The sequence below is a fragment of the Rhincodon typus genome, chromosome 8 (genome assembly GCF_021869965.1).
Source record: "Rhincodon typus isolate 14 chromosome 8, sRhiTyp1.1, whole genome shotgun sequence".
Classification (NCBI taxonomy): Eukaryota; Metazoa; Chordata; class Chondrichthyes; order Orectolobiformes; family Rhincodontidae; genus Rhincodon; species Rhincodon typus.
The window spans coordinates 80624575-80650621 of NC_063339.1; the positions used below are offsets into that span (position 1 = coordinate 80624575).

At 40.4% G+C, this 26047-nt stretch overlaps 1 protein-coding gene across 1 annotated transcript in view; it reads right to left on the reverse strand.

The window, feature by feature from the left end:
- stard9 (StAR-related lipid transfer (START) domain containing 9) overlaps nucleotides 1–26047 on the reverse strand; it is a 286706-nt gene that overhangs the window by 73392 nt on the left and 187267 nt on the right. The window contains exons 16-20 of the mRNA XM_048599610.1: nucleotides 24472–24651; nucleotides 11791–11842; nucleotides 10187–10324; nucleotides 8889–8971; nucleotides 2190–2296 (exon numbers count right to left, since the gene is read on the reverse strand). Of these exons, the coding sequence (XP_048455567.1) occupies nucleotides 2190–2296; nucleotides 8889–8971; nucleotides 10187–10324; nucleotides 11791–11842; nucleotides 24472–24651 (560 nt within the window). The remainder of the gene's footprint in view (nucleotides 1–2189; nucleotides 2297–8888; nucleotides 8972–10186; nucleotides 10325–11790; nucleotides 11843–24471; nucleotides 24652–26047) is intronic.

The window sequence follows — 26047 nt, forward strand, 5'->3', positions numbered from 1 at the left end:
TTGGGCCGAAGGGCCTGTTTCCACACTGTAGGGATTCTATGATTCTATGATGATAGAAAGTAACAAAGGCCTGGTTGATTTCATCAGGATCTTTGTTAATGATGAAATATTTAAATTTGGAGATGTTCGAAGAGGCCAGATTGAGAGACGTGCAGAGATCTGAGGGGGTCGTGGAGACTAGAGGAGATTCCAGAGAGGAGGAGGAGTAAAGCCACAAATGATTTTTGGTCAGTGAGCACAGGGATGGGTGTGTAGTCTTTGTGTGAGTTAAGACATTGGCAACAACCAAGAGTAAACAGGAATAGTCAAGTCTAGAGGTAACAAGAGTTTTGGTGGTGCTTAAGCTGAATGAGGAGGCTGGTGATGTCAGTCAGATGGAAAAATGGTCTTAATGATGGGGAGAACATGTGATTAGAATTCCATCTCATGGTCAAATATGACACTAGGGTTGTGCACAGTCTGCCTCACACTCATACAGATGCCAAGTAAGATTTGAGTCAGTGACTAGAAAACAGAATTTGTGATAGGGATCAAATGGTTTTGATCTTCTCAACATTCAGTTCAAAGAAATTTTAGTTCATCTAGTACTGGGTGTCAGATAAACAGTCTGATAATTTATACAGAGACAAAAAAAACCTGCAGATGCTGGAATCCATAATTTAGAGGCTGTGAAGGGCCCTAAGAGAGATCAAGGTGTAGTAGACCTGAATCCCATCAGTCTACATGAGAAGTGACACTGTGTTTTCAGGTGATACCACTGTTAGCAGCAGAGAGGTGACAAAAAGGACATGGACTAAGGACAGATCCTTGGAGGGCATCTTGGAGGTACCAATGTTGGAAGAGGAAGAGAAATCCCTAATGGTGATACTCAGGTTATGATGGACTAGATAAAAATGAAGCCAGGTGACTGCAGTTTCACCTGGCCAGGCTATAGTGCAGAGGGAATCGAGGAGGATTGGTGTGGCCAACTGAATCAAAGACAGTAAATAGATTGCAAAGGACAACAGGGATAATTACATGTTACAGTCACATATGGCATCATTTGTGATTTTGATAAGAGGTGTTCAGTATTTTGGCACGACAAGCCAACAACTAAACCATCACGTCTAATTCTGTGTCAAGTTTCCTTGTTATCAGATTCTTCCATGGTCTCACCCATCCCTCTCCTGCTCCAAAACCTCTAGGACCTCAAGTTCCATCAATTCTGGCTGTTCTGGCATCCCCAGTTTCCACAATTCATCTCTGATGACTATGTCTTCAGACACCAAACTCTAAAATTTCTTTCCAATATCTGTTCACTTCTTTGTCTCCTCCTGTAAAGCATTCCCCTAAATCCACGTTTCTGGTTATGCTTTTGCTCATCTATCCTATCTGCTTATGTGGCTTAATGTCAATTTTCTGTTTCATAAAACTCCTATGAAATTTCTTGGGATGTTTTAGTACAGTAAAGCACCAAATAAATGCAATTTATTGCAAAATCAATAAAAATACATGCAAATCATAACAGAATGCAGTTTACCCAGTATTAGCATAATTCTTAAACTAGCAACATATGTTATCTGAATGCTGGTCAGCTCTGCAATCGCACTGTGTAAAATTTTGAGTCCTAATGCTTAACACATGCAATTAAATTCACGTAGCCTTAACCTCAATACTAATATTGAAACACAGGGGAACAATTTAACCATTTAGCAATTAACACTAACATTTAGAATTATTTTAGTAGTTAAATAAATATCAGTTAAAAATAAATACTTTTGCAGAAAAAACATTCATTTAAGATATAGTCAGTTGTGTTTTTCAGGCAAGTTCAAAAATCAAATCCGCAGGAAAACTTAATTACCTCAGTTAACAATGAGGTTAAGCTGAACTTGAAAAGCAAGTCCATTTCTGGCATGACAATAGCATTTGAAAAATTATATGGGATTTTGAATATTCATTTCATTCAGCTTCAAAACAAATCAAGGTGCCAACTCATTCTTGCATTTATCATTTTCAAAGGTGTTGAGGCGTTGGGCTGAGGATGGCGAGGGTAACATTGAGGTTGTTCAATAAAATGGCCTTTCCTTTGTGTCTAAAAGCTCCAATTTTCTCACTCCAATTCCCTGATTGTAGACTTGATAGTGAATTTCTATGTGATTTATATATGCCAGTATTCAATTGGATGTTCTCACCACTGAATTTCCTACCTTGCTTGCATGAGAGGAGATAAAACATAAGGAGGGGAGAAGTTGAATTCGCCATCCAAATCTAGCCACTCACAGGAACCACTGCTTTCCAGAGACATGCTGCTACTCTGTATAAGCGAAAGAAAAAAATTATATAAAATAAAGATAAAAGAATGCAATTTATTCAAATTTTAACACCGTTCCATGCACATAAATTCAGAGGAGTAAGGTAAATTAGACGTTCAAGCAGCCAAGACAATAAAACATTAACACCTTTCTATGGTAGGAAGCTCAGAAACTATGTGTTTAATTAATCTGGCTTTAGAGAGTATTAACTTAATCATCTCTTGGCACTGATCCACTATCATCATGTGTGAGCACATGGATATGTTCCAATTTCATTAGGAAAGGGGTTGCAGTTTACACTTAGAGCCAAATCCATTTACCACAGGTTTGGGTCATCAATGTTTTCCTTTTGTTATCAAAGATGGCTGTTTTTTTTGTGCGTGCATAATTATCCATTGTGTGTTCTAACATGGCTGTGGAGGCTGATTGCAAATCTGCATGGTTTTTCACTGTATGGGTGAAAATTAATTGTCTGTCATTTTTGCAACTGATCTTTCTAGCTTGTGTCTTTTGTTCTTAGTCCTCTAGGTACAAGGAAAAATTCCATTATTTGAGACCACTCCCCAGGTAGTTCTTTCTTGTACATTTTTCTCCCACTTTGTATGGGGTGCCAAATTTGCTGAGATCTGCCTTTAAGCAGCCTTTGAGCTTTCATCTTATCCTATCTCACTGGTACTGCCTAAGTGTACAGGCTTACGTGAAGAAGCCACTTTCGGAGTGGAATTGGCAGACACTTACTGGAACATCACCTACACCTCTCTCAGTAAACCAAAGAACTACAGCTCAGAGCTGGATTTGAAAATAAAAGGATGGAGGTATAAATGGACTTTATTGGGACTTAATTAGCCCACTTTCCAACATTAGGACACCACACAGAAGTCTATTTTTTGTTCTTGACATTGCTAGCAAGGCTAGATGGATACAAAATAAAAATCAAAAGAACTGCGGATGCTGTAAATCAGGAACAAAAATAAAGTTGCTGGAAAAGCTCAGCAGGTCTGGCAGCATCTGTGGAGGAGAAAACAGAGTTAACGAATTGGGTCCGGTGACCCCTCCTCAGAACTGATGGTGGCTGGGAAAACGTCAGTTTATGTGCAGAAAATAGGGAGTTGGGTGGGGTAGGGAGTAAACGATAGGATAGAGCCCAAAGAGAGAGAAAGACAGTTGGACAGACAAAGGAGTTGCTAACGATCAGGCTGGGAGGGTGAATAATGTTGTGGGAGGGTGAATGATGTTCTGCTCACAAAAAAGACCCTGAACTACCTGTTGCCTGCCACTTCAATGCACTACCTTACTCCTTGGCCAACATCTCTGTCTCCGGCTTGCTAGAGTGTTCCAGTGAAGCCCAACGCAAGCTGGAGGAACAACACCTCATTTTCCGCTTGGGGACCCTACAGGCCTCCGGACTCAATATTGAGTTCAATAATTTTAGGGCCTAAACTCTCCCATGTCCCAGACCCCACCCCACACACCAGGCCTTGTACGACATAGCCTGCCACCCCCTGTTGTTAGTCACTAACAGTCCCCATTAACAACTATTCACCCTCCCAGCCTGATCGTTAGCAACTCCTTTGTCTGTCCAACTGTCTTTCTCTCTCTTTGGGCTCTATCCTATCGTTTACTCCCTACCCCACCCACCTCCCTATTTTCTGCACCTAAACTGACATTTTCCCAGCCACCATCAGTTCTGAGGAAGGGTCACCGGACCCGAAACGTTAACTCTGTTTTCTCCTCCACAGATGCTGCCAGACCTGCTGAGCTTTTCCAGCAACTTTGTTTTTGTTGTTGTTGTTGTAGATGGATACAAAACTGGCTTGGTCATAGAAGACAGAGGGTATGGTGGAAGGGTGTTTTTCAGAATGGAGACTGGTAACTAGTGGTATTCCACAAGGATCAATCTTAGGTTCTCTGTTGTTTGTAGTTATATATAAATGATCTGGAGGAAAATGTGGGTGGTCTGATTAGTGAGTTTGCAGATAACACGAAAATTGGTGGAGTTGCTGATAGTGTAATCAATTGTGAAAGGATATAATAGGATATTGATGGATTGGCAACTTGGGCACAGAAATGGAAGGTGGAGTTTAATCCACACAAATGCGAAGTGATGCATTTTGGAGGATCAAATTTAGGTGTGAATTATACTGTAAATGGCAAAACCCTTAGGAACATTAACATACAGGCGGATCTGGGCATGCACGTCCACAGTTCCCTACAAGTGGCCATACAGATGGCCAAGGTGATTAAGAAGGCACATGGCACGCTTGCCTTCATCGGCTGGGGCATGGAGTGCAAGAGATGGCATACCATGTTGCAGCTATATAAAACCCTTGTTAGGCCGCACTTGGAGTGTTGTGTACTGTTTTGGCTGCCACACTATCAGAAGAACGTGGAAACATTGGAGAGTGTGTAGAGAAGGGTGACCAGGATGTTGCCTGGTCTCAAGGGCGTCGGCTATGAGGAAAGTTTAAAAAGACTAGGATTGTTTTCACTGGAAAGACAGTAGCTGAGAGGAAACCTGATCGAGGTTTACAAAATTATGACAGGCATAGATAGGGTGGATTGTCAGAGGCTTTTTCTCAGGGTTGAAGTTTCAATTACAAAGGGGCACAGGTTCAAGGTGAGGGGGAAAAGTTTAAGGGAGATATGCCAGGGAAGTTTTTCACGCAGAAAGTGGTAGGAAACTGGAATGCACTGCCAGAGGTGGTGGTGGAAGTAGGCATGTTGGTGACATTAAGAGGCATCTGGATGGTTACATGAATAGGGAGGGAATAGAGGGATGTGGACCGAATAAGGGCAGAAGGTTTTTTTTTTAGTTTAGTTAGGACATGATGATTGGCGCAGACTTGGAGGGACAATGGGCCTGTTCCTGTGCTGTATTTCTCTTTTGTTCTTTTGTTCAATTACCATGGTTCTTTTGTGAAAAAAGCCATTCAAGAGAATGGCTTACGACGCCATCGGGGCATTTATGAACGGTGTGAAGCTGGGTCACATATAAGGCAGGTCAGGCAAAAATAGCAAAGTCCTCCTTCCCTAAAGGCCACTCTATAAACCTTCTTGAACTGCTGAAGCTCAGATGCGTGGCAGAACTCAAGCGTTTTCCAAGTTTCTTTAGAGAACGGTTCAGAGTTAGCCACAATCTGTTGCTTAACTGCAACCTTAAAATTGAAAATGAGTACATGTTGAAGACCCATTTGAATTCTGCTCACATCATCACATTCAAGAATCTAAAAATCCAATTCATATATTGTTGCCAAACGGTCAGAATATTTAAAGGAAAAAGACTGAAAACACAAGGATGGTTTCTGACAAATCTAAATGAAACAAATCAGACCATTTCAGCACAGAATCCCTATGGATTTGAAACCTTGAATAAATCTGCGGTTTCTTAGGGTCTATCTCATTGATGGAATGCCTAATCATGAGATCAGTTACATGAGTCCTGTATTTAATAATGTGAAGAATAGCATTCCATGGAATATGCCTCACCAGAAAATAAAGGGCTTCCAAATGAACCAACTCAATTTCAACTGAGGAACTGAATAATCTGAAATTGCTTGTCTGTAGAGCCACTGTTAAGGATGATACAAGCTTGTACAGGCAACCTCTGTGGTCCAGCATACACAGCACTTTCAGTTCAGATCACATTCCCTCCAGTACAGCTGTGAAGTTCATTTCTAAAGGTTAGCAACTAGTTACCAATAGGGTTTACTGTTGGTTACAGACTGGATTTGCTAGTTGTTTTGTCCTGGTTCGATCCCCTCCTCCTGGTTACTCTCAGGACTCCACTAGGGGGTGTTGGTATTCTGAAACACCTCCTCAAAGTTGTATTTCCTCAGCACCAACTCCTTCTCCTCATCGCGAGTGGCGGCAGCCAATGTCAAGCTAGCCAGAGAGAATTGGCAGACAGGCCAAGCTTCAGTCTTAGGGTAATGGGATGGCACAGGCCAGGAGGCCAGGAAATATATTGGACATATGGCCTCCCATAGTCCAGCAAAAGGTCAGTCCCAAGGCTGCTAAATTAGAGAAGTGCACCCTGTGGTGACACACCTAATAACTAAACGACGCCTCAAGCTGGAATCCTAGGAATTACATGAATCCAATTACACAAATTTGCTGTCGTTCCAAAGTTATCCCCTAAAATCCTCCAAACCCATTGCCATGGGCATCCTTCTATCTGTGTAAGATGATGGATATGCAGCGATTAGATCCTCGGGGAATGGGTTGCTCAATGTAGTGCATTTTAGCTGATGGATAAAGAGACTCAATTGTAAGAGGTAGGTACTGCCACAAGTGCCACATGTGAAGTGGTGATTGGGTGTTGTTGGTTGATGTTTTTGGTGTTGGCGTCTACTTCCAAGCTTCTGCAGCTACTGATCATCACTGTGATAATACTAGGTGAGTTGCCATTTTCCTGTTATCACCTAGCGTCTCCCAGGTCACAGAATCCCTGATCAAGATTTTTCATGTCACCCTTGGCATCGTTGAAGTGGAGCTTTGTGCCTCCGACTAGTTGCCTGAGTCCAGACAGAAACTCTTTAAGAATGTGACAGTCTTCCAATCTATGAATGTGCTCTGCCTGATGGGTGCTGGCATCCTTGTGAGACTGCCCTCATGGAGAATTCTGTCCTTCCTCAACCTCCCAAGACTGTGCCACAAACAGCAAAAATGAAAGTTTTGAGCTTTGTTTCTTGAAAGATCCAAGTTGTCCATGTTCCATGACCAAACAATAATGCTTTTGTTTGGTAATTCACAGGCTGTAGACATTGCTGGCTTGGTCAGCAGTTATTGCCCATCTCTAATTACTTGAGATGGTGATGGCAAGCTGCCTATTGGAATCACTTCCGTCCTTGAAGTGTAGGTGCCGAGAATTTATCCCTCATAAACCAGCATCTCAATCTTAAGAATCAGCTTGATTTTCTTCCATGTATTAAATCTATGCCCATAACCTAATAATTACCCTTCAGTTTGGTTCCCCTCCCTAGATCAAACAACTTATTCTTTTGACACATTCCAAAATTAAACTCCTGTTGCATTTGTTGAGACCATTATTATCTTTCTTTTATTTATTTAGTCACATGAACAGGCAGGGAATAGATGGATACAGACCATGTGTAGGTAGATGGGATTAATTTAGAATGGTATGGTGGGCCAAATGGCCTATTTCTGTATGTATTGTTCTATGTTCTATTTCATTTTTGGTTTGGAACTGAGAGTTGTAATTGAGACTGATCTTTGTACAGCAGTTTGTTTTAAAAGAAGAGGAGAGAACAAAGGACTGACTTTTGCTGTTGGAGCTGGTTTGGAAAGATATAGCAGGTTAATTACTGCTCTAAGAATATTACAGATGATTCAGAACTGAGATGTTGTTATGCCCATGGCCTTGCAGCTGGTTCCATGTTGAATTGGTAAATCAAGGGAGGACTGATGCTGGCCAGCCAATCACAGAGGATGTTGTAAAGAGAGAAAACAAAGATTAAATTAGTGTTGACCGAGTTTTGCGCAGGAGTTAGTTTTGCTTTAGAAGCTTCTCAACTGGGAACCTGTTTTGGTTTTTGCTCTCTGTAGCTATTCTCCAATTGTCAACAGTTCAAAGTTCTCAGGAAAGAACCCCAGTCGGTAAGAAATAAGTAAAAGTCTCCAGAGGTCTGTGGTACTTGTTTGCATTGACCAGTGACTCCAGAATTGAAGCAAGATACAGTCATACGTGTCTGTAATACAATCCGTCGTCAAAGATTTCATGAAGGCCCCATATTCATCCTTGAAATGGTTACTGAACTGGCAACTCGTGATTTTTTTTTTCATTTTATTCTTTTCTCTTAATTTGTCCCTTAACGGTGTCTTTCTGTCTGACTTTCAGTGTGAGACTAGAGCTTTATATTCAAAGAAGACTGAGCTGAGATTGTAGATATTAATTAGATTGCATTGTAGTTTATCTGTATTTTACTAAAGTTACAATCTTATTAATAAATTATTAATTTTTCTTTACATTATAATATTGGTGTCCAAGATCTGTTATTTGTAAAATCTGGTTAGGAACAACAGAGAAATTCTGAGGGTCATTGAATGTTTTAATTTCACTGTGTTACAAATCCAATAACAGTCAGGCTGAATTCGTATGCCTTCCTCTTCCCAAACCGAAGAACCATCCATTTACCCATCTATTAACAAAGCACTATTGAGCCAAAAAAAGGAAATCTTAAAAGATTACCCTTCACTACATAGGTTTATTTCCTAACAGAGTCAGATTAAAGCCAACTTTACCAAGTGCAAATTCCAAAAGGACATACATGTTTTGGATTTTCCTACGAATTTTCCAAGAGTTGTATGCCTGACTTTTTTCTATGTTGTATACTCTATGCAGGTTTCTGAGTTGGACAGCTGGTGCATACATGTGGGCCAAATTACCTCCTTCTGTGCTGTAACAATTCTGAAATTTGGTAAAATATTTAGCAGGATTGCCAGTGATTGATAATGCAAATCTCATCCACTCCAAGTTGGTTAATTACCACAAATCAGGGAATTATTAGGGCTGCTACATTGCAAACTACAAAAACATTTATTAATTAAGCACACATAATTAAGTTATAAACTCACTGTTCTCCTTTGTCTCAACTTTGCAGCTTCAGTTGGATGGTTAAACCTGAACTTATGCACTTTTCCGAGGACTATAACAGCACCTGTAAAATAAATTAAATCATGTTAAATAAGTTTCATAAGTAATAGACTCTGTTACTGTAGATCTGTGGGCAATATATAGCATGATTAACTCACTGTAAAGAAAAAAAAGTTCATGCAAAATGATCCAGAACAAGACAGTTTGAGTCATTTTTAAATAGCTGTATTTACTGTTAACCTTTTTAGTATTTTACATTTGTATGTAATACAAATAGATAATTGGTGCTAGGAGCATAAAGGAATTGGTCCTACAATGCTGAAGCGTTAAGGAGCAAATCATAGGATGAGCAAACCAATGGTTAAGTAACAGTGGAGGGAGATGTCCAGTTCCATGATACAGTGCAACATGGTCAGGAAGACTACAATGGTGGCAAGTTTTGTGCAGTAATGGGCCTCTTTGCAATGGCAGGAATAAGGGTTAAATTGTTCAGGTAAGTGGATCTGGGATTTACCAGATTGATGGAACATCAAGAGAGGACAGGTTTAGGCATTTGGGTGAGGATGAATGAGATTAAGAGGCAAGTGAGAAAGAATTAACTGACTGGAGCTGGTGAATCAGCCATTTGAGCCTGTTTAGGCTTTCAGTTCGATTGTCACCTGGATAGCCCTGACCCAACAAAAATCTGTTGAGCAAAGTCTTATAACTTCCACTGCCTGTAGAGATCAGAGTTCATCCTGACACTATTCCTGAATGTCTAGTTCTAATTTTCAAGATACAACCTCTTGCTCTGGATTTTCCTCCACAGCCTCTCCATATTTACCCAACTGAATCTCTTCATCAGTGTGGGATGGAGAAACAGAATAAGGACTAGAAGGCTTCATTAATTCCATTTCATTCCCTGAAATTTCAGGAAAAGGTTTCACAGCAAAGACCTGTTATTTAAAGCACTGACTGTTTTTATATTGCAGTGGCTGACTTCAGTTAACTACTAGCTACTTGTGCTTTAAGTAACAGAGTCTATACCTGTATCACTATTAGGAAAAAATTGTAGAAGTCTTAAGCAGAAAAAAAATGTGATCAGGACAGGCCCTTTAAGCTTCTCAAACACTAAATATTTAGACTTTTTATCACTTTAGCCTTTAGAGAGGGGGTCAAGGTCAGGGTTGAGGAAGGAACATACTGGGGAACAGTAATTATGTACAGGAGGCACTAGCCCTGCCCTCCCTCCCCTCCCCCCACCACTGTTGGACTAATGATAAAAGCAAAAAGTAATTACCTTGGAACAAACGACATGAATGAGTGACGTCCACTTCATTAACAGAGCACTGTGACCCTCCAATTGGTTCAATTGTGACTATGCCATTGTGATTATGAATGACACAGTGCTCTGACTCCACCCAAGGACCCTGCAGAACTAAAATAAAGACAATTATTATATGCTTCCTCCCAGTGAAACGTTTTGCATCATTTTGCAAGAGTTCATAAACTTTAATTACTTTTCAGCCAATTAAAGCTACACAACTGGTCATTTACAGGGGGCTTTTGTTGGCTAAATTCAGCAATCCTGTGAATTTCTTTCTTACCCCTTGCCCCGAGTCCAAACTGGTACAGGACAAAGTTAACATTCTCAATTAGCTTTCTTTTGTTTTGAAAGGAATCTAGATATAGCAGTAAATTTGTGCCTAAACTTACATTATTTTGTTTTTTTTAATTTTTACATAGCACTAAATGAAATGTAAGGCACAGAAACAAACTATTCAGCACAACTGATGTATACCAGTGCTTCATATGCACCTCCTCCCACACCTTTCCATTTATACCTCTTTATTCCTTTTTCTCTTTTGTCTTCATCTAGCTTTTCCTTAAATCCATGTAAATGATTCATCCCAAATTCTCATTGTGGTAGCAAATTCTATATTTTGATCACTCTCTGAATAAAGTAGTTTATCCTGAACTCTCTTCAGCATTGATTACTGAATATCTTATAGTGTGATAGAGATACACAGCAGGAAACAGACTCATTGGTTCAACTCGTCCACACCGACCAGATATTCTAAATAAATCTGCTCTCATTTGCCAGCATTTGGCCCATAACCCTCTAAACCCTTCCTATTCATATACCCATCCAGGTGCCTTTTAAATGTTGTAAATGTAGCAGCCGCCATCTCTGGTAGCTTATTCCATACACGCACAACCCTCTGCGTGAAAATGTTGCCCCTTAGATCCCTTTTAAATCTTTCCCCTCTCACCTTAAACCTATTGTCCTCTAACTTTGGACTCCCCCACCCTGGAGAAAAATCCTTGTCTATTTACCCTATCCATGCCTCTCATGATTTAATAAGCCTCCATAAGGTCATTCCTCAGCATCCAACACTCCAGGAAAAACAACCTCAACCTATTTAGCCTCTCTCTAAAGATCAAAACCTCCAACCCAGGCAACATCTTTGTAAATTATTTCTGAACCCTTTCAAGTTTCATAACATCCTTCCTATAGCAGGGAGAGCAGAATATTCCAATAGAGGCCTAACCAATGTCGTGTAAAGCCGCAACATGACCTCCAACTCCTATACTCAATGCACTGACCAATAACAGAAAGCATACCAACCACTCTTCACTACACTGTCTACCTGTGACTCCACCTTCAAGGAACTGTGAATCTACATTCCAAGGTCTCTTTGTTCAACAACTCTTGCCAGGACCTTACTATTAAGTGTATAAGTCCTGCCCTGATTTGCCTTTCCAAAATGCAGCACCTAACATTTATCTAAATTAAACTCCTATTTATGGCCCCTCATTTTGTACTGTATAGATTTTTTAAATCTATAATCTACCCTATCACATTGTCAGAAACTAAATTTTAATTATTTGTTGTGCACTTACCAATGTCTTGTTCTGTCTCAGCATCAATTCTCCCAATCTTTGTTGTTCCTTCCTAAAGCCAAACAATACTTACATCAACTGCATATTCTTATCAAGCATAAAAGCCTCACAGAATACACCAGAAGGGCAACAACCAAACCTCTATTCAAGATCAGTGGCATTGATTGGCATATGCACATAAACATGATGCTCGAGAGACAGCACAGCCCTGACATATACATTTTAATATTTAACATGAAATATTGCTTCAAGTCAGATTTCAATTACATTGAAAACAAATTGAAGTCCTAATAATATAATATAAAACATATAAAAATTGCCTTTAGATCTGACCTAGAGGTTCATAAATAGCATTTCAAAATTGAAATTCAAAAGACACTCCACAGCAGTTGGTGCATTAAGTATTCCCTTACTGTAAGCTACAACACAACAGGTGCAAAGAAAAGCCAACATAACAATGGCTCTCGGCACTGGTAGTTAAGGGTCTTACCAAACATCCTTAAGAAAAGGGGATGAAGTTGATTGTTAGGTAACAAGGAACCATGGATGGATAGTAATTGTCTTGTCATTAGCATTCATGTTCTGAATGCAAAAGTTACAATCTTGAATGTACTTTCTGAAAAATAATGAAAACTGAATTGATAGTAACTTCCAAAGGGAATTTTGATGCTTCTGTGTAAAAGGGAAAAGTGCTATTATAGGGAATGTACAGGATAATAGGAATAATTTGACAGTTCTTTCAAAAACTGGCATAGGCACATGGGCTGAATGACTTCTTTCTGTGCTAGGTACATAATAATATGAACTGCCATAAGTACCAAAATGGTAAAATTAAAGCCAAATATTCTGATGATTTCAGAGATTGAAGAGATCACCTGTTATGTCTTCAAATGTTGTGCATCTTGCTACAACATTGCTGCAAACAAAGAACAAAACAATGTATTTGGGAAATTGCTTATAATGTAGGAAGCCAGCAGAGTATGGTAACAGTACTTTGAGATTTGCCAAATGGAGGCTGCTTTACTGATAGTGCAAGCATTAATAATAGCAGCACTGCACCATTCAACTTACATTAAAAGTTATTTTTCTCTGGAGGTGTGGACTAATCACAGCAATCAATTTTACTGTAACAGGCACGACACATACAAGGACAACTGATGAGAAATAGTCTCCTTACTTACAGCTCAGGAAGTCCAATAGACAGATAAAGAAATCAAACAGAAGAAGAGAAAAAGGTAATTCAAAGAGTGAAAAATGTGGTGGGAACACAATCTTCTCTTTAAAAGTACTTATCAGCTAAACCTCTAAACTCGCTTCATCACAGCCCTTTCTACACTTTTAATAATATTTCATTGATCATTGATCTTCTGAATCTTCATCTTTTTCAATCTAAACTTCAAAATATATGAAAGAACAGTGTATTGAAACAAAAACTGAACGATCCCCTTCTTTACCTCATTATTCCTCTAAACTAGGAAACATTTTTGGAAAATAGGATGTTTTCCATCTTTATTTATAATTTTCCAAAGCAGCTGGAACTAAAATGGAACTATGTCCAACCTGGAGGACCTCAGACATTGAGGCAGAAATTCTGTAGGGATTTTTACAGCAATCTCCAGTTCATTTAAGATGTTAACAAAAAGGGAGTGAAATAGACGATTCTAGTTGCAGTATAAATTCATCATCACTAACATGATTGTGGTTTTTATTATTGTCAGGTACAAAAATGGATTAAAGAAAACATGAGTTGATTTCCACTTAAACGTTAAAGCTGCTTGCCAGACTATGGAATAATTTAATCATCAAAGGGATTTTATCTAATTGAAAAGTTATATGGTGTGCCATTGGCAGCTGTAGTAACAGAGTTGTCTGCTGGAGATGTTCACAACCTCATCCTGACATACTTCATTTTACAAATGTAGCTACATTACAAGCTTTTTTTAAAATCAAGATGCCTGTGTAATCTCCCATTAAACCTCTTTCCTTCAGTTACTCAACCAATTATCAGATTCATAGTCTTTCCTCATCAAGATGGTTCATTTCATTTACCAGAATGAAACTGACCCAGGTCAATAGGAGAATCCTGCAAAGCAGATGCTATGACAATAAACAGATAAAGAAATTCATTCTATTAATTACATAAACATACACGCATATGAAATACAAGACAGAAGTAGCCCCTTGAACCTCTTCTACCATTCAATAAGATCATGGCTGATCTGAACGTATTCTGAATTCCACATTCCCATCTACCTCGATAACCTTTGATTCCCCTGTCTAACAAGAACCTATTTACCTCTGCCTTAAAAATGACCCCTCCGGGACTTCCATCTGAGGCAGAGGGTTCCAAAAGTTCACAGTTCTCTGAGAAAAAAATTCTCCTCATATCTGTGCTGAAAGGGCAACACCAAACTTTAAACCAATGTTCTCCGAAACATCCACCTTGTCCAAACTGTTCAGGATCTTACTGAGGAAGGTGTTAGTGAGGGCTGGATGTTAGAACTGAACTCAACTACCCAAATTGCTGAGTTCATAAGTTCAATGAATACTGACAATGGTGTCACATCTAGATTGTCAATGAGATAATGATGTGGTCCAAATGTGTATGAATTCCTTAGTGGTGCACTTTTAATTGGCTAGCAATGTTAAACAAACACATAAACAGGGCACTGCCATCACTATGCATGTCCTTACTTTGTCAGTGAAAACCTCTCTCAGAACTGGTTGTAACAATTAGCTCGACCAAATTGGCCAATTCATGTTCCATAGAACCAGACATCTGATAGGGTATAAAGGGACATCACGTGTACATCTTGGGCAGCTTGTACATGTGTAGACTCAGTGAACCATGAGGATAAATCCCAGAAAACTCTTCCACAAGTTTAACAGGTGTTCTTCTAACTTGCTTTTGAGCAGGACTGTGCAGTCACAGCACTTTTTTGCAGTTGTTTGCAATGGCAGACGATGGAAAGTTGTTGGAATTCTCTTCTTTAAAAGCCAGTTTTAAGGCAATGGTTGATGGATTCTTGATAAACAAGGGAGTGAAATGAACAAGGGAGTGAAATGTAATGTGGGAATCTGGGAATGTGAATAGTTATATCAGCCATGATGGAAGTGCAAAAGTAATAGGATAGTAACAGAAGGGACTGGAATTCTTAAAATGCATCCAGGATATCTTTTTAACCCAGTACTTAGAATGCCCTACTCGAGGGGAGGTGGCTGTGGACTTAACTATAGTTACAAAGTTGGGCGAGCGATTGAAGTATCAGTTGGGGTAGTACGGTGGCTCCGTGGTTAGCATTGCTGCCTCACAGCACCAGAGACGCAGGTTCATTTCCATTCCTGGGCAACTGTTTGTGTGGAGTTTGCACGTTTTCCCCATGTCTGCATGTGTTTCCACTGGGTGCTTATGTTTCCTCCCACAGTCCAAAGATGTGCAAGTTAGGTGGTAAATTGCCCATAATTTTCGGGATGTGTAGGTTAGGTTCACTAGCCATGGAAAATGTAAGGGTACAGGGAAATGGTAGGGGGATATGTCTGGGTCACATGCACTTCAGAGGATTTTGTTGGGCCGAAGGGCCTGTTTCGACACTGTAGGGATTCAATGGAATAAAGTAATCTAATTAGCAATCATAACTCTGTTAGATTCAAGATCATCACGAAAAGGGACAAAGATGTGCCTGAAATCAAAGTTCTAAACTGGGGGAAAGCTGATTTTAATAAGATCATAAATGATTTGGCCAGAGTGGACCAGGATCAGATACTTTCAGGTAAATCTGTCTCAGTACAGTGGGATGCAGTCAAGAAGGAAGTATGGGTGGTACAGCGTCAACATGTTCCAAAAGAGATAAGAGGTGGGCCTACCAAATCCTGTGAACTCTTAATATCAAGATATTATACAACATCAGACTAAGGGCAAAAGAGGCTTATGGCAGATATTGAGGGCTCAAAACAGCATAAGCCCTATAAGAGTGTAGAATGTGCAAGAGGGAACTAAAAGGGAGATTAGGAGCGCTAAAAGGGGATGTTGGCAAATAAACTTTAGGAAAATTCTAAGTTGTTTTAAAGATACGTGAAGGCTGAAAGGATAAGGGAAAGAGTAGGACCTATTAAGGACCACAGTGGTAATTTGTGCATGGAGCCAGAGGACGTAGGCAGGGTTTTAAATGAAAACTCTCACTAGTGAGAGGGATAGAAATCAGGGAGAAGGTCTGAGATACAATTAAAGAAATTAGCCTAGACTGAGAGGAGGTTCTAGGTGGTCTGGCAGGCTTCAAGTGTTATGGTGCATCCTCAGAGTACTCGGCTTCCTCTGAGGACTCCTCAGGCTTGTGCCTCTTTTCTTTGTGGGACTGTTAACAAAACTGATGGGAAGACACAAGAGTAGAGGTAATGTCATTAGACTAGTAATCCAGAGCCCAGGCATGCCCCAGGGACATGAGCTCAAATTCTCACACAGCAGTTAGCAGAATTTACATTCAATTGAGAAAAATCTGGAATGTAAAGCTAATCTCTAATGGCGACCATGAAACTATCATCAATTGTTGTAAAAACCCATCTGGTTCACTTATGCTCTTTAGGCACTCACCCAGTCTATTGTGACTGCGACTCCGTGTTACTGTATACAAGCAGCAATTTGGTAACACTTAACTACCCTCTGAAATGACTGAACTAGCCACTCAATTCACAGGCATTTAGGGATGGGCAACAAATACAGGCCTTGCTAAGGACACCCACATCCCATGAAAGAAGTAAATAGTTTCAATGCTGACTTCAGTTGAAATAGGGTAGGAGATCAAGCCTGTTGCATTAAATTGTGGAGCAGGTTGAGGGGCTGAAATGTCTACTCCTGCTCCTAGATCTTAAGGGGTAGTTGATGGCCTAGTGGTATTGTTGCTAGACTATTAACCCAGAAACCCTGGTAATGTTCTGGGGACTGGGTTTGAATCCTGCTCAATTGGTGGAATTGAATTCAGTAATAATCTGGAAAAATGAGTTTAATGATGACCATTGCTAATTGTCAGGAAAATCCATCTGGTTCACTAATGTCCTTTAAGGAAGGAAATCTGCCAGCCTTACCTGGTCCAGCTTAAATGTGACTCCAGAACCTCAGCAATATAGTTGACTCTCAACTGCCCTCTGAGCAATTAAGGGTAGGCAATAAAAGCTGGCTTAGCCAGTGACGCCCTTATCCCATGAATGAATAACAAAGATGTTCAAAGGTAATAGTGGGGATGAAAGAATTGACTGAACAGGAGTGAAAGGTCAGTGTAAGTAGCAGTCTGATATCTAATGCTGTTACAAAGACTCTTCACTCCATCGGCAATAACTTAGATAGGCTTGCTGATCTTCAGGTCTTCCTTCTCCACTGATGTCAGGATAACCATGGCTACAGAAAAAAAAAACCTTTGTCTACCTTTCTGTAGAGCACCTTGACCTGCAATGTGATCAGGCAGACAGAAAGAAGTTTCAGGAACTGATTGCTGAGGATGGAGGATGAATGTTTGAGGAAGATGACTATGACGAATGGGAGCAAGAGGACAATAGGATGAGGGCAAACAAAAGTGTTTTCTGTTGAGATGGGAAATTTGAGGTGGAGGCTGGAGAAAAAGTTGTGTGAGGCGGCAAGGTGTGTTTCTCAGAAATATGCTGGGCAGAACACAGTCAGGAAAGAAAGAGCATGACATAGGAACAGGAATAAGTTATTCAGACATTCAATGAGATTCTTTAGCATTCATTCACATGATGTGGGCATCGCTGGCTGGCCAGCATTTACTTCCATCCCTAGTTGCTTCTGAGAAGGTGGTGGTGAGCTACCTTCTTGAACGGCTGCAGTCCATGTGCTGTAGGTTCAATGGTCTGAGGGAGGGAATTCCAGGATTTTGACCCAGCGACAGTGAAGGAATGGCAATCTATTTCCAAGTCAGGATGGTGAGTGGCTTGGAGTAGAACTGGCAGATGGCGGTGTTCCCATGTGTATATACATTAGTCTTTGTTCATGGCTAATCTGTGGCCTAATGCCTTTAGCCCATATACCTTAATACCTTTGCTTAACAAAAATTTATCTATCACTGATTTAAAATTAAAAACCGATCCTGCATCCACTGCAGGAAAAAGTGGAAAAGAGTTCTAGACCTCTACCACCCTTTGCATGACGTGCAACTTAACATCTCTCCTGAATGATCTGGCCCCTGTTCTCAAACTATGCTCCCTAGTTCTAGAATCTCCAGCCAATGGAAATAGTTTATCTACTCTGCATTTCTTGAAAATGTTGATAAGATCACTCCTTAACTTTCTAAATTCTACAGAAAACAGGCCTAAATTGCATAATTTCTTCTCATAACTTAACCCCTGAAGTCCAGGTATCATTATTGCAAACCTATGTTGTACTCCCTTCCAAGGTTAATATATCTTTCCTAAGTTTTAGTGCCCATATAGTACCCATGGCAGGTCTAACTAGGAATTATTTTTCAAAGTTGCAGCATCCTCTGGATCCTTATACTCCAGTCCTCTAGATATAAAGGCCTGAATTCCATTAGCCTTGATTAGTCTGACTGTGACATTTTAATAATCTAAGCACTTGAACCCCCCAAGTCTCTGGCCATTCAATGTATTCAACTTCACACCATCTAGAAAGTACCTTGATCTATCCTTTCTCAGTCTAAATTGGATAACTTCACACTTGCAACATAAAGCTTTATCTGCCACAGTTTCATCTAGTCACTTGGTCTATGAATATCCCTTTGTAATTTCATGCCACCATTGTGTCATCAGCAAATTTGGACAGGTGACTTTCTATGCCGTTACCCAAATCATTAATAAATAATGTGAATAATTGAGGCCCCAGCACTGATCCTTGTGGATACCACTGGTTACATCCTGCCAAGTTGACTACTACACTCAGAACTTGAGGATACTTCTATTAGCGTCCCACATACTGCAACAACTGATGTCATCGATAGCCTTGTCAGGGTGCCTTTAACCAGAGTTCCTTCACTGCTCATTTAGATGAATTGTTCTATCTATTCTTTCTGTGTGGTCAAGGAGCCAGTCTGTGTATTGCTCACAATAAAAGTCTGACCAATTAGTTTTACTTGACCTGCACTGACATGGTATTTTCTACTTGTAGTCATACAGTCACACAGCATGGAAACAGACCCTTTGGTCCAACTCGTCCGCGCCGATCAGACATCCCAATCTGACCTAGTCCCATTTTCCACCATTTAGCCCATATCCATCTAAATCCTTCTTATTCATATACCTATCTGGATGCCTTTTAAACATTGTAATTGTACCTGCACCCACCACTTCGTCTAACAGCTTGTTCCATACATGCATGACCCTCTGTGTGAAAAAGCTATTCTCAGGTCCTTTTTAAATCTTTTCACCCTCACCTTAAACCTATGCCCTCTTGTCTTGGACTCCCCCACCATGGGAAAAAATCTTGGCTGTTCACCCTATCCATGCCTGTTGTGATTTTATAAATCTCTATAAGGTCACTCTTTAGCCTCCGATGCTCCAGAAAATAAAGCCCAAGCCTATTCACCCTCTCCTAATAACTCAAACCCTCCAGTCCAGATAACATCCTTGTAAATCTTTTCTGCACCCTCTCAGGTTTAACAACATCCCTCCTATAGAAGGGTGACCAGAATTGTATGCAGTATTCTAAAAGTAGCCTCACCAATGTTCTGTACAGGCGCAACATGGCATCCCAACTCCTATGTTCTGACCAATGAAGACAAGCATGCCAAATGCCTTCTTCACTACCCTACCTGCACCTCCATTTTCATGAACCTATGCACCTGCATGCCAGGTCTCTGTTTGGCAACACTCCCTAAGGCTCTACCATTAACTGTGTAAGTTCTGCCCTGGTTTGCCTTACCAAAATGCAACACCTCACATTTATCTAAATTAAACTTTAGCTGCCACTCCTGGCCCATCTGATCAAGGTCTCGTTGTACTCTTGAGATAATCTTCTTCACTGTCCACTCCACCACCTATTTTAGAGTCATCTGTAAACTCATTAATTATAACATCCTATATTCATACCCAAATCATTTATACAAATGACGTAAAGCAGTGGTCCCAGCACTGATTCTTGTGGCACAATGCTGGTCACAGGCCTCCAGTTCAAAAAGCAACACTCTAACCATCACCCACTGTCTTGTACTCTTGAGCCAATTTTGTATCCAATTGGGTAGCTCCATCTGGATCTCATTATGATCTACTTTACTAACCAGTCTACCATGCAGAACCTTGCACCTGATCAAGTCCCGGGACTTATCAACCTTTGTGCTTTTTAAAACCTTCAGCACCTCCTCTTATGTAATATAAACTGTTTTCAAGAAATCACTATTTATTTCCCCAAGTTCCCTAGCATCTATGTTTTTCTCCACATTAAATACTAACAAAATATTAATTTAGTATCTCACTCATCTCCTGTGGTACCACACAGATAACCACGTTGATCTTTTAAGTCTATACCTGACATATGCCTTGTTCTTTTTCTTGACCAGAGCCTCAATTTTTCCAGTCATCCAGCATTCCCTACACCAACCAGCCTTGCCCTTCACACTAACTGGAACATACTGTCTTTGAACTCTTGTTATCTCATTTTTAAAGTCCTCCTACTTCTCAACCATCCCTTTTCCTGCGAATAGCTTCCACCAATCAACTTTTGAAAGTTCCTGTGAAAATTGGCCTTACTCTAATTTAGAACTTAGCTTTTAGATCAGGTCTATTCTTTCCCATCACTATTTTAAAACTAATAGAATTATGATCTCTTGTACCAAAATGCTCCCCTACTGACACCTCAATCACTTGCCATGCCTTATTTCCCAACAGAAGGTCAAGTATTTTTTCTCTCGTAGGTACATCCACATATTGAATAAGAAACTTCTCTTGCACACACTTAAATTCCTCCCCATCCAATCCCTTGACACTATCACAGTCTCAGTCTGTTATTTGAGATAGTTGAGACCTCCTTACATATTTGCTTTTCAATTTTCTGCTGACTATTGGGAGGCCTATAATACAATCCTAACTAGGTGATCATAACTTTCTTATTTTTCAGTTCAACCCATATAACTTCATGGGACACCTCCTAGGAATATTCCCCCTAATAAGAACCATAATGTTATCCCTAACCAAAAATACCACTCCCCCTCCTCTCTTGCCTCCCTTTTTATCTTGCCTATAGCATCCATACCCCGAACGTTAAGCTGCCAGTCCTGTTCATCCCTGAGCCATATTTCTGTAATAGCTATGATATCCCAGTCCCATGTTCCCAACCATGCCCTAAGTTCATGTGCCTTACCTGTCAGGCCTCTTGCAATGAAGTAAATGCAGTTTAATTTATCAGTCTTACCTTATTCTCTGCAAAGCTCTCGTCTGTCTTGACTATTTGATTTGCTCCCCTTATCTACTGTACCATTCTCAGCCTTTTCTTGTGACAATAAAACCTAATTCTAGTTGTCATTCTAATTCTAATTTTTTCTCATTGTCACTTTCCACCCACTCCAACCCTTACTAGTTTAAAGCCTCCTGAGTAGCAGTAGCAAAATCATCCTGCAAGGATGTCGGTCCTCTTCCAATTCAGGTGGATCAGGTCCCTCCTATACAGGTAATTTCTACCCCTGATGAGATCTCAATGGTCCAAAAATGTGAATCCTTTCTCCTTGCACCAGCTCTTCAGCCATGTGTTCATCTGCTCTATCCTCCTGTTCCTACTCTCAATAGCATGTGGCACCAGTAGTAGTCTAGATATTAGTCTCTTGAGGACGTACTTTTTAACTTCCTGCCTAGTTTCCTATATTCGCTCTGCAGAATCTCATTCCTTTCCTACCTATGTTGCTGGTACCAACGAGCACAAGGACCTCCTGCTGGTCACTCTGCCCTTTCAGAATATTCTGCACCCTCTCTGAGACATTCTTGGCCCTGGCACCAGGGAGGCAACACACCATTCTAATGTCTTGCTGATGGCTGCAGACTAGAGAGGCTCCTATTACAATCGATCGCTTAGAACCTGATGTACCTCCCATTACAGCAGAGCCAGTCACAGATCCAGAAACCTGGCTGACAGTGTGTCAGTACTCCCCTGAGAGGTCATCCCCCAGCTTATCTGTTTGAGATGGGGGTTGCCACAGGAGATTCCTGCACTACCTGGTTACCTCTCCTACCATTCTTAGCAGTCAAATATGTACCTAATTGTATCTGCAGCTTCTCATATTCCTGTCACTGTCATTCATCACAACACCTTAATCTTGTAAACTCCTCATTACCTCTAACTGCTGCTCCAATCAATCCATGCAGTCCGATACGATTTGCAACCAAACACACTACCTGCAGACATAGTCTCCAGGAACATTCAAATTATCCCTTATCTCCCATGTCTGATAGAAGCAGCATATCATCCTAGTATAAATGACATTTCTGCCCATTTAACAATCTACAGACCCAGAAATTATCAAAAAATAAACACAGCACACTTTGTTCAGAAGTGCAGCATTAGCACAGTCTTACTGTTCAGAAGCACTGGTCTGAGATAACTTAATATCAATCATAATATTAAAAGTCAATCAAGAGACAATTCACAGAATAAACATAAGAAAAAAAATGCCCTCATCTTACTCACTATTATAGATTTATACAAACAGATTAACATTTAGAAGTTTTAAAAATCTTAAAATCAAACACTTTGCTGATTTATCTAAGAGTTGGGAGAAATCTACAGTCATTTCACAAACAATTATTAACATAGAAATCACCAGCAATTTGTAGTAAGAGCTATCCTGTGAATTGGCAACGACTACAAGTTATTATTTTGTTACATTCATAGAAATGACACCATGTACAGTATTTAATTTTCCAAACTATCTTATGCATTATGCACATTAAATTTATCACAATGAAATAAATAAAATGAAGCCCAGTATATGATCTTAGAATCCTTATCATAGAATCCCTACAATGTGGAAGCAGGCCATTCGGCCCATCGAGTCCACACTGATTGTCCAAAGAGCATACCACCCAGACCCAACCCCACCCCCATTACCCTATCCCTGTAACCCTGCATTTCCCATGGCCGATTTCCCATAGCTTGCACATCTTCGGATTGTGGGAGGAGACTGAAGCACCCAGAGGAAACCCATGCAGACACCATGCTGCCCCACTGAACCGGCCCGTATATATGATATGATTTACGACAATAATTGTTCATCAAATGTTTGCCAGAATTGAACAATTAAATGCAGTCTCATTCCTTCAGATGGAGAATTGTTGTTGGAGATTGTTCAAACATGATTTTAAACATCAACACTTTATTTTCTTTTCCACATCCTTTGCTCATCACCATTTCTCCTTCTATAACTGATTTGTCAGTATTTTTCACCCATTCCCTTTTCCATCATCACTCTGTTTGACATAACTTCACAGAGGTTGGTATCCCATCACCAAGTCATGCTTTATTTACATGCGGAGAGTCCTTGACACTAATCCAGCTCCCTCAGAGCCAGCTCTCAGAGTGAACAGGATCTCTGACACTCCTGCTCTTATCTGTCAGCCAGGGTGTCCTGATTAGACCAGACCAACAGCCCCAGTCAGGGAACTCATATTCTATGCTGACCTTGTTACAATCGCTATACTGAGATTTAGATTCAGCTCACTATGCTTTAGATTTCTCAATCTAAACTTATTGGTTAAGAAGCAGACTATTCGTTCTGTCATTCACCAAGGTCCTAATATGCCCCATTGGAGAAACCTCCTAGTGGCAGAAAGATCAAGCACAAGAAGGCAGGACTGAAGTTAACTGGCAAAAGAACCAATGGATACAAGAGGTGAAACATTTTTACACAGAGAGTGGTTAGGACCTGGAAAATACTGCCTGAGAGTGTGGTGGAGACAGGTTCAATTGAGGCCTTCAAGGCAGAATTGGAATATTATCTGCAAAGGAAGTATTTACAGGGAGAGGATGGGGGCTTGGCTCTGGGTCAATTTTGTCAGAAGACAGCAGGTGCAGATCGAATGGGCTGAATAGCCTCCCTCTGTGCTGTAACAATGTGTTGGCTTTACATCATCTCTAGGAGACAATACACCATAATTAAGGGTTATTTATCAAGTTTGTAACTCAAAGTGGTACAGCATTTCCTCTACATGAAAGTAGTCTATCTATGGAGCAAAATCTTTGCTGGACTGGAACACTCTCTATAGCCCTCAGTCTTTACCTTCCTGTTCAATATGTTGCTTTTAAAAAAACGACACTTGCAGTCAGCTAATTATTAATTCTCAACTGACCAGTGTTGTACTTTATTCTTCTCAATCTTGCTAGTGTTCCTCACTGTGAACCTTAGCCATTTAGCTATTGAGGTCTCATTGGGAATGTGACAAAATGTTTCTCTACAGAATGATAAGGCAAGTCCCCAATTTTATAGTTATTCACAGCTAGGAAAGCTATGAGGCGAGCCAGCACAAAATAAGTCCATGAAAACTGAAAGTGTCCACTTACACTTCCATTGCCTGATCTGTAGTAACACAAGCATAGAAGCAGGTAACCTACTAGTCAAGAAAACGTGTACAGGGATCTTTGAGAAAGAGAGGGCCAGAAAATATTAATAGATGAATCCATGTAATTTTAAAGGAATTAAATAAATATTAAATCAACTTAAAACACATCTTAAATCTTACCCTAAGATGGTAGAGAGCAACACCTGTACTTAATATATCTTCATCCACTGCTATTAAATGAGGTAGCTGGGAGGCAACAATCACTCCTGCTTTTCCTCGGTTTATATCCACATAGTATTCCTCCATGATTGCTTTTGTGTCTGTCCATCTGTCCGTCCAATCTTTGGTAAGCTGGTCTACCTGAGACAGATCACAGCAATTCATGGCCTCTGTATTTCATCGAAGTTACATATCAGACTTTATATTCATGCACTGAAGTCTGTATCACATATCGACAGTGTTATCACAAAGAGAAACAACAACAGTATGGTGCTATCTAATCTACAATGTTGTAATATAGCATTAATTGAATACTTTATGTAATAGATTGTAATAACTAGGAAGATCATCATAGATCATAGAATCCCTACAGTGTGGAAACAGGCCCTTCAGTCCAACAAGTCCACACTGACCCTCAAAGCATCCCACCCAGACCCATCCCTCTATAACCCACCTAATCTACATATCCCTGAATACTATGGGCAATTTAGCATGGTCAATCCACCTAGCTTGCACATCTTTGGGCTGTGGGAAGAAATCGGAACACCTGGAGGAAACCCACGCAGACAGAGGGAGAACGTGCAAACTCCACACAGACAGTCAAAAGATATTCAGACAAACTGCCTAATCTTTCAGCGCCTTAGCATTTTACGTATGCCTTAATGGTAAGAGCTATAGAATGATTTACAGCACAGGAATGTCTATTTAGCCCTTCAAGTTCATGCCTGCTGTCTGTGGAACAATCCAGTTATTCCCATCCCCAACCCCCACCAATCACGATTGCCCTGAGAATTTATTTCGATCTAGTGCCCATCTAATTTCCCTTGGAAATCACTGATAATAACCTCCTGACATCTCTCTCTCTCTCTCTATCTATCTTTCTCGCCCATGCACCAATGTAGGCAACAAGTTTCAGGTCATTATCATGTACCGTGTGCATATCAAGAGAATGTTTTCACTTGTAGGAGATTCGAAAGCTAAGGATCACTCATTTATGAGAGAAAGATGAGGTGGTGTCTCTGGAACGCACTTCCTGAAAAGATTTGGGACTGAATCTTAGGCTTTTTGGCCAAGTATTGTTTCAGGCTTTTTGGAAGAATTCTTGCCACAAGACCCAGGAAGTTTTCTCATCATATCTTACCAACTTACCTCATTAACTAACTACTCCATCCCTATGGTATCTCTCACATCCAATTCTAGCCCCATTTACTACATAATGCACCACTCCATGGACATCACTGTAATATCAGCATCCTTTGTGCCCACATCATCTTTAAAAGCCCAAAGTACTTGGACAAGCATCATCAGCCTGGAAAAGCCTTAACTAGGGAAAACTTAGCACCGTGCCTTGTGGGCACAAACATGGAGGTCCTGCTGGGATGGTGCAGGTGCAGGACATCCTCTTCACTAAGGACCAGCAGCAGAGACTACAACAATGAACCATGCTAGCCTAGTCCTAGGTTGACACCGAGGTTACAGCATTCTTAGCTGCCTGGTGGAATGCACAGCAATATAGGAAAAGGTCAATAACCCCCTC